The following is a 15,281-nucleotide window of genomic DNA, read 5'->3' on the forward strand; positions in this document are numbered from 1 at the left end:
TCTTTGTCTTACGATATACGCATTTTGTTCGATATTCGAAATAAAACATTATCGAGCGTACCTTGAGAAGAGGAGGCTGGTTCATGTTTTAACGGCTACCTAGAAAGAGTCGTCGACTCGCCGCGAGAATTTTCTATTAAAACATTGTCTATTAAAAACATGCACGTTTGGCTTTTGCTAAGCAATTGGGATTGCAGTGGAACGTTCTCTATGCGCTAGCAATGTCGGAGATCGCACGAGTCAATATATTTTTGTTTCTCCTCAAGAAAGGAAATCTCTCTTTCTTGTTTCCAATGTTTCGTTTATTTTATTTATTTTTTCTCCTCGTTCTTCCTCTTTTTATCATTTTATTCCACTTGTTCCATTATATTTGATCATTTTTATCCGTTTATTTTTATCATCTGTAATCCAGATTGACTCGTGCGATGAAACCAATTAGCCATAGGCTAGCCAATTTTTACAAATCTCTCATTCTCCTTATATCTGACTCGTTGTATATTTGTGCTTACTGCAGGCGACGGCTGTTTCTACATCGGGATGGGAGGTAAAAGCGCGAAACCCAAGATTCCCTCCTATGAGCCCTACCAGTGCTGTCCCGCCAAGCTCGACCACAGCACCAAGGTCGCCAAGGTCACCAAAATCAGCCCAATTTTCAAGGACAAGAACAAATTTCAAGGTAGCAGAATGGATAAGCCCCTATTGCCGGGTTTGAAGCCGATAAATAAGCTCACGGCCAAGGAGAGCAAAAAATCAGCGATGATATCGAAAGTCGACAATGATGCAAAAGAGTCCAAGTCCAAGGCCAAAAGGGGATTTTTCGGAAGCGGTAAATATTTCAACTGGCTGCAAAGTTAAATGGCTGCCCATATGTATGTTCAACATCAGCTATTTTGGCAAACTAAATATGTATAAGCATATCTTTTTTCATCAAGGAAAACAAATTTTTACTAATCCGGAAATCGTTACAATGATTTCTTTGGAATAGAAATCGAATAGCAAACGTGCAAATAAATTAACTCGAATTAGAAAGAAAGAATAATCAACGATGAATTGCCTGCTGTGGGCAGCGATTTAACGAATTGCTTTTTTTCGGGAAAAATATAGTGAACGATGAATATAATAACTGCTTAGCGTAATAAATAAACGGAAAGGAAAAGTGAGCTCGAAGATTTTTTGAGGCCGAGCCATCCGGGCGCGAGAAAGGTTCGCTACAACGGAAATAAGATCACGGTCATCTGACTCTTCGTCCTCGTATCTCGGATGCAGGTACCTCGCGGGTTTCGCGCGGTCCATGAAGAGCGTCATCGACGCACAACTTCCGAACGAGCAAGACGAAGATTTGACACGTGACTTCCACGCGGCTTTGGCACCGGCACTGGCTGGATCCTCCGAGTCTTCGAGTCGTCGGAATAACGGGCACCAAGTCGTTAATCGCGTCGACCGATCCGTTAACTTATTATCGGGTTATTATCGTATCAACTGATTAAACGCAGAGTGTAATTTCTTAATGATTCAACGTGTCGGCGATAAAACTAAGGCAATTTACGAATTACGAGGAGCCACTCTCTCGATGTAACAATTAGCGATTTTACAAAATTATTTATATTTAATTGTCAATAAATAGACTCTTGGATAATCTTTTTCTCGGCGATATGCCAATTCGTAAATCAGCCTAGTTCCTAACGTTCGTAAATTTATAGTTTCGAACTTTACGTTGGCCGATTCAAAATCCGCTTTGAATTCGGACCACGCGTCTCTTCGAACGTACTTCGATCGTCTTTGAAGAGGACAAGAACATATTTAATACATAATGGCGCGAAGGATCATGAGTTTTCTGTCCTCTCACTGAGAGTTGGGTCGGGGTTGTGGGTTGTTGCAGTTGTGGCTGGAATACCGTACCTCATGAAAATCTAAATGGTCGACATCGGCGTCTGGATGTGCAAGATCGAACTATGAACGGCGATTAGGAAATGAAGAAAGAGGACTCGCAGGACGATGGTCGAACAAGGAAATTCGCGCGACAGAGAATCCGCAGAATGACGGAAGAAGTTACATGATCCGTACTACTATGTGCTAGTAGATCGGACAAGATAAATCGAATTTTGTCGCTGAGCGAGTAAAGATTTTATGTTTCTTAAAGGAACAAAAAATGTTTCGTTGCCATTTAATACCACCTATTGTCGTCATCGTTTATCAATTATCAACAATATTGCCTCATCATCGTCAAACTCATTATTCTTCTCGTCATTATTCTGTGTATCATCGTCAGCGTCATCGCCATCAATATTATATGTCATCTTCATCGTTATAATCGATGTCATCTTTCTTCTCAATGTGTTCATCCGTGTGTAATGCGCAGAAAAATAACCGAACATCTTCAAGCAATTTTAACGTTTCTTTACGTATGTTAAGAAGCCTAGATGTAATGCATCTTACGATCAATGAAAGAACATTATGGAGAAATAATTTGCATCGGCTGTGTATATACGATATTGAAGGAATTCGAGATGAGCAACGTTTGAAAGAGAGAGAGAGAGAGAGAGAGAGAGAGAGAGAGAGAGAGAGAAAGAGAGAGAGTATGTCGGTGCCTGCCAATGGTCATGCGATAAACATAATTCTCGCAACGTATGCATTTCTTATGTAGAATCTCGATCCTTAACATCTGATCATCGTCTAACGCTGAATATTGTTTATCAGTTTTGTTTTACCTGTTAACCTGTTAACGTCACGAAGAGCGATACCGCCGATTTGTTGCATTTCATCAATAACATTCGCAGTAATGGGTAGGACTTTATAGTGTAGGAAGAAGGAGAAGGAGTCGCTGTTGCCGAGACTATCGATAGTGTTCTACCTAGATTTTGCGGTACACGCTCTAGCGTTTAATTTAACGTGAAAAAGAGAGAAAGATTAATCGTTTGTAACTAAAACCCTTCGTTCTGGAGCCTCCATTTCACCGATCTCTATACGTTTTTTTTCTTTTGTCCCAATAAAACCCACTGATTCTCGAGCTAATCTTCCTTTTCAACATTATATTTATAAGACTAAAGAGATCTCAAGAATGGCTGAGGCTCAGAGTTAACGCGAAATTGAACGAATGTCTTGCCTACAACTTATTTATAACGAGATTTCTTAATAATTATGGAGTTCCTACAGTGTGTTTATGTCAGTCTTCTGTTTTAAAGCGGGAAGAAATCAGATTGGCCATGAATATCATCATTATTACAAATTTGATAACATTGATAAAAAGAATTTTAAAATATTTGGCATCATAATAATTTTATTATCGTTATCGCAATCTCACCCTTGAAATTTCGGGATTTATTAATTTTCGGGACTAGGAATAACACAACAAATGAACGTACTATACGTACAAAAATCTTATAAATAAGATTCTTATTAAGAATCTTACAAATTATGAATATGATTGTATGTTGTTTTTCTGATATGTTATTTTTAGTCTCGGCATAGATATGTCCTGTTCTTCCTTTAAGATACGTCGAGATTCGACATTTGTTGCATCTAGCAATCACTTATTTAGCTTAAGTTTATGCTGATCGCATAAATCAATAAAAATCTGAAGAATAACTTTTTGATGAACTGCGATTAGATCGCACGAGAAAATAGAAGCATTATTTATTCATATATATATTTATTTATTTGTAATTAAAATATCTCTTATCTTAAATGTTCGCCATTTTGTCGCTCAGTGTCCGATAATCAGCGCAACATACAAACACGTTATTACTTTCGGAATTGTCAAGTTACAGGCGAGATTCGCGTAATAATATCGCGACCTAAAAGAGCATAAAATCAATTATTTTAAATATTTTAGAATCAATTATTTTAAATACTTTAGAAAAATTCGCATCACCTACTATAATAAAATTTTTTGTCACACTGTATCTGTGATTACGGTTATCAGAGGTCATGAATTATTGCTCGTGAACGTTGCGTACGAGCCAATAAGTCCTTGTTATTTGCATAAGAGCAGCATGTACAATAATAAAAGTCGATATTATATGATAACAATAAATACATTTCCTAATATCCTTTGTATTTGCTTTGTTCACCATTGCTCTAATAATGATATAGTTCTTCATTATTGTATACAATTGGATACAATAATGTTTTGATAAAAGTATCAAATTTACTTAGAATACGAAACATAAATCTATGTTAAAGTCACATGGATTATATAGAAATAAATTTAAATAGAAATAAAATAATACAAAAATATCTGACAAAAAATATAAAAACAATTTATAGGAAGAATTAAAAAAATTTATCTCAATTCTATTCTTCAATTTATCTCAATTTATCTTAATTTTATTCTTATTAAGTATATTTCTAAAAATAAAGTTTAGTTTTTTAATTATTTCTTGATTTTCTCAAACAAATTTAAATGTCTGTTTAAGCTTGGTACCAATTTAGATATCTTTTCTGCGTACAAATTCTGCGTACATTTCTCGTAAATAATAATCTTTAACAAAATTAAAAATACCTATAATCTCCTTTATTAAACAATAATCATATAGATATAAAACATAATTGTTATAAAAATATTCATACTTTTGCAAAAATTGTTTATAAGAAGCTGATAAAAATAAATAGCCATTCCAGAACAGCGTTAATACTAATGAATTTATCGCTCTATCGATGAATTATTTTTGATAAAATAAATTATGATAAATCAAGATATTTACGGACTTAATGGAAGTAATGCAACTTTATTATAAAAATCCGTCTTCAGAGAAAATAAAAAAATAATTGTCATTCAATATAAACACTTTATATATAGATATTTTATCAAAAATATATTATATTTAGCAAAACATTATTTAATATATATTAAATAATGTTTGCTATGATTTATGAAATTAATTATATTAGTTCAGTTTATAATAAAAAATATTGAAATATAAGAATGCCTAAATTTGAAAATAAGACAAATGTTCTTTTAAAAACGTTTTTTATTTATATTAATGTAAACTAAATTTTAAAATTTAAAGCATTGAGAACTCTGCACTTTGTGAAACATTTTGTGTATATCTGTGCAATGTACAAAAGTTATAATTTTAAACAACTTATAAAAAAGTCTTATATATTCTTCTTGATGCTGCTGGATAATACTTAAGTAACTTACAACTTTAGAGATCTTTTCCCAAATTTCGGAGAAGATACTATTTGTTTTTTCAGCATTAATTCAACTCTGACTAGCAAAATATTGGGCAAGTAATTGATGAGTTATCAACTGGGCCAATGTATAACATTTAGGTAATCTTCTCGACGAGACTGAAGTACTCGAATGGATGGTGAAACAGAAAACTGATGAAAGCATTGAAGAAATCGACCGTGAAACTCTCCACAAATACATCGAGACAAAAGAATTTCTCGCTGTCATATTTTGTAAGGAGCAATTTCAAAACAACATATTTTACAAAAAAATAACAGACCATAAGAAAATTTATTTATCTCATCTCTTTTATTTTGTTTATTTTTTATTGTTTTAAAGTTTTAAGTATTAGTCAGGGTGTACAAATTTCCATTTAACTGCAATCTATAATTGGCTAATTTTTTAGTACTTATATCTCAAAAATTATTGTCTGGGACGAAAAATGACAAATACATTAATAACTTATTTTTTTGAGAACTTTCTTGCTATATTTTGATTCGCAAATTTTGGGACACCCTTATATATATATATAAGTATTATTTTATTAAAATAAATCTTTAATAATTTTACGTGAAAAAATGAGTTAGAAGTAGTATAAAGTCGGAAGTAGTCATAAAAATTTTCTTACTAGGCTCTAGTCTCAAAAAATTGATTTTGAAAATCAAATCATTAATATAATCTTGATATCTTTTAATAATTTAGTAATTAATATTATATATTTTACAACAATATGTACCACGTATGTCATTAATCATTATAAAAGATTAATGATTATAAAGAACAAGAATATTTTTTTTTGTAAAAATATAATACTAAAAAACTATTAATATAATATTAAATTTTTAACTTTTAACTTTTAATTAAACTTTTTAATTTAAAAAAAATATCATATTTTTATAAAAAAATTTTATATTCAAAATTCTAAAAAAATTTCATATTTTAATAGAATCTGCTTCTATTAAAATACGTTTTATTTAAAGGAAATATCGTTAAAAATTAAAAATCACATACATTTAAAACAAAAAAAAATAATTTCCTGATTTTTTCTTAAATTCAATTTTCTCAAATACAAAATTTCGTCTAGAAAGATTTTATCTCGTATTTATTAAAATTATCTTTACTTTTTTTGTATTATTAGTGGCGAGCCATTTTATATATAATCTTGTAATACACTTAATAAAAAACTTTCATATTATAATCAAAAAAGTGGGAGATGTTATAATTACACAGAATTTTACACATAACGAAACATATTCAGACAAAGAAGAGGATCCGGAGAGTCCTAGAGTACTTAGGCATATCGAATTGATTGACGATGAAGCTGCGGAATACGGAATAAAAATCGTCAGGATGAAGGATCGGTTAATGGCAAAGAAATATGGTTTTCGAAATCCACCTGGTATTACTTACTTCCGCAAAGGTAAGAACATCAATTACGATGGTGACATCGATGATGAGGAAGAGATTCTTGACTGGTTGACCAACCCGGAAAATATGGAACTCACCGATCACATAGAACGCATCAACAAGAAGATGTTTCAGAAAGTTCGACAAACAACCGATTATCTAGCCGTATTTTTTTGTGAGTGTATATAGTAATGTAATATTTAATGGGAATGATTTCATCTGCGTTTATCATGTTTAATACGTCGCGCGTTTGTTTAGACAGCAACGACTGCAAACAGTGCGGCCGAGTATTGGCGGAAATTGAACACATCGACGACGAGGCTGACAGCGCCGGTATTAAGTTTGTTAAAATCGATGACAAACAATTGTCTAAACAATATGGCGTTTTCGCATTACCTGCTATACTCTTCTTCAAGATGGGATCGAAGGAGCCAGTTATATACGCAGGTACAAGATGAATTATTCAAATCCATCTGTTGACATAGTTACGAAAGTTAAAGAAAATCTTTGACAGGTGATCTGTACGATGAGGAACAGATTTTGCAATGGTTGCTGACGCAAAAGGATCCATCAGGTGAAGTAATCGAGGCTCTGGAAGGAGAAGAACTTTTAAATTTGATACGAGAATCGGAATCTTTAGCCGTGTATTTCTGTAAGTTCCTAAACCCTTCAAATAATTTCATGATAAATTACAAGACAGTTATTGCTAATGCGCTCTATTTTTTCTTTCACTATATTTTATCTTTATTGCGTTATTAATATTGCGATATTATTGTTTCGACAAACACATATTTGTAATGACTGACAGTTTGTCTTATATAGTACCTAACTCTTATATAGTACCTACATTTGTTTTCTCAAAGCAGTGAGATTGGACAAAAAACTGCTTTTCAGCAGGAAAATTTCCGTAAGAAGACAACTTTGCGGAATATTAAAAGGATATTGCGATATCCTTGTAGTGTTTCACTTCTGTGTTTTTACTACAGTTTTTCCTCTTCCGACTTCATAATCCTTATGTCATAAAATTAATATTTATATTATTTAATTATATATTATATAATGAAGAGATTTCTAACTATCTATAACAAACATTAATTTGTTTATCTGGGACTCTCTTCTAATTCTTTCTGTTACGTTATCGCTGTCGACTTTTTGCTCCGACACTTTGTGTACTGATTCCGTAGGGAACAGAACGCTTTGCGACATGTGCCAATCAAAAACGTACCGCAAGCAGATGCGCCACAAGCAGGAGCACAGGACCGCGGAACACGCAGAGGCGGCCGAGAACCTCGATGGTACAACAGATCAAAGCAAGATCAAAATTTATCGATGCCCTGAGCTTCCTTGCTGTCTACGTCTCTTTCTCTTTCTTTTTTCTCCCTTCCTCTTTGTTTCTTCTCTTTCTATTTTTCTGTATTTTATAGTCTATGTTTCAATTATCTCGATTACAACCGAGATTTATTCCTAGCATATGCATAAAACTCACACGAAGAAAAAGAAATCGGCTATTATTAATATTCAATGTGTATATAAGAGACAAAACATTCATATGACTTGATATTATGATAAAATCTATTATTGGTAAATTTTTATTAAACATGTGCTTGTAACAATGTAAGGATTAGCTGTGAAAAAAAGCAATTTACTCAGAATGCATTTTGTCATAATTAAATTGTTATAATAGTGAAATATGAATTAATTTATGATTGTAGTAAAGTAATTTATTAAATAATTCAGCACAATCATGTCTAGAAAATAAAGTTAACATTCTTAATAAGTTCTATTATAACAAATAATGATATCTTCTGAGAATATAAATTATACAGCACATTATAAGTAAAACTTTTTTTTTCGTTTATAATCGCGTGCGATTCATCAGTACACAATACATGAGCTTTGCCGGATACGGAAACTTGATAACGCGTGCCATTGTAGTGCATGCGGGTTCCCATAGGAAAAGTAAAAAAAAAAAGGAATACTGATGATCGACGACGTAATTTTGTTACTAACTATATAAATAAATTTTTTCATATTTTTTTATAAAGAATGAAATTGTACTCCAAGATTCTTTATTAATCATCAGTGTTTCTCTAATTATTCTTTTATAGTTAATAGACAATTGGACGTAGAACCGCCACTTCCCAGGCCGAATATTCGTAGGACGCTTTCTCCAAAGAAATATTCTCCTCTTTATCTTTCTCTCATTATTTCTGTTTCATATATATTTTTTCTATGTACAGTTACACAGTTACACAGGTGCACGTGCACGAGAGCAAAGCATGCGACATGAGAATAGAACACAAGCAGCCAAGCAGTAGTCACCTACAGATCCCGATGAGCATGCAAAATTTTTGCTTATTCCATCGATAAGATAGATACTCTAATATCATTGAGAGTTCAATCGTCACACATATAGATTGTAGACGATCCTTGTATTACTCACACTTCGTTACGTGTATATGCTTTGTATTTAGCAGATTTCTCCCTCGTATCGAGTAGACCATTTACAACAACGAAATCGATGTGCGATCTTCTGTTCATTTAGTATTGTCTTTATATTTTTCAAGTAGATAGATTATTTGAAATCACAAATTCGCGATAAAAAATTTGATAATAACAGAATCTCTCCTCAGATCCCGACGATTGTGCGCAATGCGTGGGAATACTCGAGGAATTGGAGAACATTGACGACGATTGCGACAGGCACGGCATTACATTTATAAAAACGCAAGTAAGTGAAAATGTAAGCGATGTATGAGAATCGCTTTTTTATCTTTTCTTATATTTTATGCTTTTCTACATTAAATAAATAAGTCTAATAAGTCTATTAGTAATATATGCAGAAAGAGAATTTTATATAATGCTTTATTTCTTTGAATCTCTTAAAAATTAAAAAATGAATTATTTGTGTTAATTTGTTATTATGTGATTTAAACATGTATAATTTTTAATATAACAGTTTAATGGAATATATAACAGTAATTTTTTTATATTAAAAAGTATAAATATATAAAAAAAATTGAAAATAATATTTTAAAAATAATTTTCTTTTCTCAACCGTTGCAATGGACAACATCTATAAGAATATCGTCTTTTAATTTTATAGGATTTCAAAGTTGCCGAAGATTATGGAGTGACTGATTTACCAGTACTAGTCTACTTCGAGAATCAAATACCGAACGTGTTTGAAGGTTTGCAGTTTTGACGACTAGCTTTCCTGATAGTGATTTTATTTAAAATTATTTGTCCATAGGCGATCTCTCTGTGGAAGAAGAGGTGTTACAATGGTTGATTACTCAACGAACCGAGGATCGTATTGAACTGATCACGCGAGCGATGCTGGAAACGTTTGTTGAGGAAACTCAATACCTAGCAGTTTACTTTAGTAAGTTAATTATTATCAAAAACCAAAATGTACACTGTTATATTCTAGTATTATATAAACATAACTTCTATGTCTTCATTGTAGCTAAACCAAATTGTCATATATGCGACGAGATTCTGGAGGGCTTGGAAAAAATCGATGACGAATGTGATGTATTTGGAATTCATATGGTGAAAATCCAGGATTCACAACTGGCTAAGCGATATTCGATCAAAACGTTTCCAGCCCTTGTTTATTTCCGAAACGGCAACCCTCTTCTCTTCGAAGGTTTTATTATCTACGATTACATTATTCTCTACTTGTTTATTTTTTATTATATTCTAATATTTTCCTCTTTTTGTAACAAGAATAAAGATGAAAAATTTCAAAATATTATTATACGGGATTATAGGGGATCTCCAAAATGAAGAATCCGTCCTCGAGTGGCTGATCGATGATGACAATCGAGAATTAGCCGATGAAATAGAATCAGTCAACGACAGAATGCTAGAAAGACTTCTCGATGAATCTCCTTTCCTAGCTGTTTTCTTTTGTACGTTATTAATAATCGATTTTCTTAAACTGTATATATAAAATATAGTATAGTCTTTACTAATCTTTACTAACTTCTTCTTTCAAAAAAATTCTTTGAGCTAATTTTATCAAAGTAGAATCTAATTAAAAAAGTATAATTAAAAAAGTATAATTAAAAACGATAATTTTACCATTTATGTTTTTGTAAAGCTTAGTTTTAAAAAAATCTTTTTTAATAAAAAAAAAAAATAAATTTAAAATTGTGCACATGGCTTAAGAATGTTCAGGAAATGCATTTAATAAAAGATGTGTAAAAAGTATATTTATATATTTTATATTTTTTAGATGATGAAGATTGTCCGGAATGTGACGAAATTATGGAAGCGTTAGAGAAAATCGATGGCGAAGCTGACCTTTTCGGTATTGACTTTGTTAAGATCTCCAGCTCGGACGCTGCTGAAAAATATGGCATTCTCAACGTTCCATCCCTCGTATACTTCAGAAAGAAAACGCCGCTTGTATACGACGGCGATCTTATGCAGGAAGATAAGATTCTACAATGGCTCACTTCTCAAGATGTGTTTGAAATCAAGAATGAGATCGAGGAAGTAAACAGAAAGATGCTAGACAAACTGTTGGACGAGAACGAATTCCTCGCGGTCTTCTTTTGTGAGCAAACAAATATAACTTTAAAAAATAGAAATTTTATAACGTTATTATACTTGATGATAATGTCGATTTTTACTACATCTCATTTTTTCTTGCTACGTATCATTTTCAGATGAGCATGACAGTCAAGAAAGCGAAACAGTCAACGAGAAACTGGAAGAAATTGACGGAGAAACCGACAATCTAGATATTACATTTGTCAAAATGGCAGACCCTAGATACGCTAGGAAATGGGGAGTTACCAAGCTTCCCGCAATTGTCTATTTTCGCAAACGATTTCCTAGTATCTACAGAGGTAAGAAGGAATAAATGTAAAAATTATAATATAAAAATCAGCTTATTCCTTTTTTTTTTTTTTTGATGCTGTTTGATCATATTTTAATTATTCTACAGGTGACTTGCACAAAGAAATGGATGTTCTCGAGTGGTTACGTAAGAACAGATATCGACAGCCAGAACTAAACATCTACATGTACATGCTGATTGCCATAACCATTCTTTTCCTTATGTACACCGGCTTTCTTCTGTCGTGTTTTCGCTCAGAACCGACTACACCCCAAGCGCATCCCAAGCAGGCGTGAATCGCTATTCACGAATATGGAAGTGACAATAAAATAAAAGACAGAACTCGTGAACTCTCGCGCCTGTGTGTTGCCCGGTACTCTGAATACTCCGTACTCAATACTCCGTTACACAATTACGTGTGGATAGATTCGTCCGGTACGAACGACTAAACAGCGCTCTACGTGACAAGTAACGATGACGTCTGAAAGAGAAGCGAACGCCCTGTCCGTAAATACATCCGGACCGCTGTCAAACGTTAAACAATATATTGCGTACAAGAGAGTGAGAGAATGTGTTTATTGAAGTTTGTTGTTGTGGTACTTCGAGTTGAAATATACTCGTGCGTATGTAGCACGAATTATAAGTTTCGTCTATCGCATATTGTAAAATGCGAATTCATTAATCGAGCTGAAATACAATTTTAGAAAACTGACATCGATACTGCTACATTCTTTGTCCCACAAAAGAAAATACAAGCAATTAGTATTTATATTATAAAAAGTATAATGTGTAATAGTATATATATATATATATATATATATATATATATATATATGATATATAATATATTAAGAAAGAATAATGTAATAGATTGTTTTTCTTCGATATTTCGCCCATTTAGTATCGCTAATCCTAAAAAGGTTGACATGGTTGATTGGAAGACTTGTCAACCTTCATTGCAATTTATTCTTTATCATCTAATAACGAATTTTTATTCTCTATTGATTACTATTATTATTAAGATTGCTATCATTCATCTATCATTCATCTATCATTTATAATATATTATTAATATATCATTATTATTATTGCTTGCCTAAAATTTATCCTTATTATTGTTATTTATTACTGCTGTTATATTACCACTGTAATTATAATCATATTTATAATTTTATTGTTATTTTTTATTATGATTATGTAATTATTATAATATTATTATTAATGTAATAATTAATAGATATGACAGCGGTCCGTGATTAATTAACTTTTTTAATTTATGTATGGCTTCTATCAGTCCATTTTAACTTTGCAATATTGATTAACTTTTGCTTTTGATTTTACATAAGAAGAAAAAAAATTATTTTATCAATTTCACGAGAAAGATTAATGGTGTCATCGTTACTAATGAATAAATTAAAAGCGCAATCTTGGACCAACTCCAAAATGCCATTTCCATCTGCCAAGTATAAATAGAATTATAACGCGAATGCAAATAATGATGTATTATATGAAAAAGTGACTCTTGTTTTAGATTACAGAATTATAGATAGATCATAATAAACACATGTTAAATATTATAATACTTTTGAATATTTATCTGATTTTGTGATTCGTATATACAAAGATATAGATTTGAATCAAGTATATAAATAAAGTATTTTAAAATTCAATTTTCAAAATATGGGAAATCTTATAATTGTTCTATTAAAATAATTTTGCTAATAATTATTGACGTATTATTGCAAAGTTTATTAAATTTTATGAAATGTAAGCAATCAAAAAGTTGTTAATAAATTAACTGTCTTATAATTGTGTAAGAAATTATATCAATTATTGGTATATTTTATATGTTTCAGAAAAAGACTTTTATCATACACAAAATAGGTGAATCTAGAATATAAGTCAAAGATTAAATAAGAAATGTATAAGAATGTATAAAAGGTGGACTAAATTTTTTTCTAGCGTAGCGAATAAATTGAACAGCAATACCAATGATACGTGTATCTTTTCTGAACTTAATCCAATGTAATGGGAATTCTCTGTAATAATAAAAAAAATTTTTTTAAAGTTTAACGAAGTACAACTTATTTCATATGCTAAATTATGTCTTAATATATAAAATATAAAAAGTAACTGTTTCTAAAGCGGTTTTTAATATATTTATTATAATAGACTTTTGTTATTTTATAAATTAAAATTCAATGCTTGAATCTATTATAATTATATAGAATATATATAGAAAAATAATTATAATAAATGTATATAACATATGTCTATCTAATATAGAAACGTCTAATGCGAAACTGTGACTGTTAGCTTTTGTTTATACTGTTTGTTATATTTATATTAATTTTTCGTAAAATAATTAGAAAGTACAAGGTGCGGAATATATAAAAACATATTGTGTTGATTTTTTATTTATAATTTGACAAATTACAAAAAGAAGAAGAATGCAAAAATATGTGTTACAAATGTGCTTCGAAATATAATACAAACAAATAGTTCAAATAAATATAAATATAAAAAATAAAAAATATACAAGAAAATCATTTGTAATAGGATCTAGATACATAATAATTATTTTTTTTTAATTTATATATTATGATGCATCAAGATCCAATCATGAAATGATCTTTCAGAAATATTTTTTCATATTTATAATATTAAAATACTTTATCATTGTAAGTGTTTATATTATAAGAAAGATTAAGGTATTCTTTATCTTTTGACTATATCAAAAAATATTAAAAATATTTCTATAATACTGTAAAAATTGATGGCTTCAATACATTATACATTAATAAATCATCTCATTTATCGTCAAAATTCACTTTATCTAATTTTATTATCTAAAATTAAATGTAAGCTAATTAATTAATTAAATGTAAAAGTATGAAAACTTTGAATTTTATAAGAAAAAAAGAAAATTGACATTTATAAAGGGGAAAAGAAAATTAACATTTATAATTCAAGTTCATATGCATTCGAGACGTAGACATATATGAAGATATATGTGCGTATAATTACTAATTAATACTGTTGTGATACGTTATATCCTGTAACAATTAATGTGTAAATTTCCGTGACTTAATCGTGGCAATAGTACATGCAATATACAAATGAAACAATATAACAAAATGATTCATGCATCTCAGTAGACTGGGTAACCTCATATCATTGTAACGCAATACTTCGCAACATCATTCAGATAAGAAATAATACGTCTTCTCCGTTGTTTTCTTTCCTTTAGAGAACGCAGTTCACGACGCATTTCCACGATGTTAATGACGTTAATGGACTTTCAGCTTCTGTTGACATACGTTTCCTGTTGATGTGCCGTTAGTAATTTAATCTGTCCTTTCTCTTAAGCTATCGAAATTTCTGGAAATGGACTAACGTATTTTACAAATTCCTTTATTCTTTTGACATGCATTATATAATTATTACAAAGAAATATTTTTGTATTTACAATTTCATGGCTTTTTTATAATTTTATATTAACGCATCATATTAACTTATCAATTAACATATTAACAATGTTGACAATAATTATGTAAAAATTATTTCTAATTAAATATACTATTTTAATTTTAAATAACATCAATATCAAATAATTTGAAGTTATATTTGCATACTTATATATTTAATTTGTATTAATCAAGCTTTTTAGACAATCTTTATGAGAATTGCTTTGTTTTTCAATTAAACACAAAATTCAGATTCAATTAATTTTTCTCTGTAATTCTTCTGTAATTATATATACGTCTACCTTGTATTATGAGCAATTGTTGTATGATATAAAAAATTACTTACATAATCACACATTTTCAACATTGAATTGATTAATAC

At 30.5% G+C, this 15,281-nt stretch overlaps 1 protein-coding gene across 6 annotated transcripts in view; it reads left to right on the top strand.

Moving 5' to 3' along the window:
- hlk (hulk) overlaps positions 1-13,505 on the top strand; it is a 33,592-nt gene extending 20,087 nt beyond the window's left edge. For 2 of the 6 annotated variants that reach the window (XM_089081429.1, XM_011636128.3), the window contains 13 exons: positions 5,275-5,406; positions 6,432-6,755; positions 6,839-7,027; positions 7,095-7,232; positions 7,765-7,875; positions 9,214-9,311; positions 9,687-9,771; positions 9,834-9,965; positions 10,050-10,232; positions 10,357-10,497; positions 10,824-11,147; positions 11,260-11,442; positions 11,541-13,505. In XM_089081429.1, coding sequence (XP_088937555.1) covers positions 5,275-5,406; positions 6,432-6,755; positions 6,839-7,027; positions 7,095-7,232; positions 7,765-7,875; positions 9,214-9,311; positions 9,687-9,771; positions 9,834-9,965; positions 10,050-10,232; positions 10,357-10,497; positions 10,824-11,147; positions 11,260-11,442; positions 11,541-11,728 — 2,228 coding nt within the window. In that variant the 3' untranslated portion in view covers positions 11,729-13,505. Of the gene's footprint in view, positions 1-514; positions 827-1,879; positions 4,048-5,274; positions 5,407-6,431; positions 6,756-6,838; positions 7,028-7,094; positions 7,233-7,764; positions 7,876-9,213; positions 9,312-9,686; positions 9,772-9,833; positions 10,233-10,356; positions 10,498-10,823; positions 11,148-11,259; positions 11,443-11,540 lie in introns of those variants that run through there. The other 4 variants (XM_089081432.1, XM_089081433.1, XM_089081431.1 and 1 more) reach the window with 3 other exon arrangements.
- Positions 13,506-15,281: the final 1,776 nt, after the last annotated feature.

This window comes from Pogonomyrmex barbatus, unplaced genomic scaffold (assembly GCF_055798465.1).
Source record: "Pogonomyrmex barbatus isolate J1 unplaced genomic scaffold, ASM5579846v1 scaffold5, whole genome shotgun sequence".
NCBI classification, from domain to species: Eukaryota; Metazoa; Arthropoda; class Insecta; order Hymenoptera; family Formicidae; genus Pogonomyrmex; species Pogonomyrmex barbatus.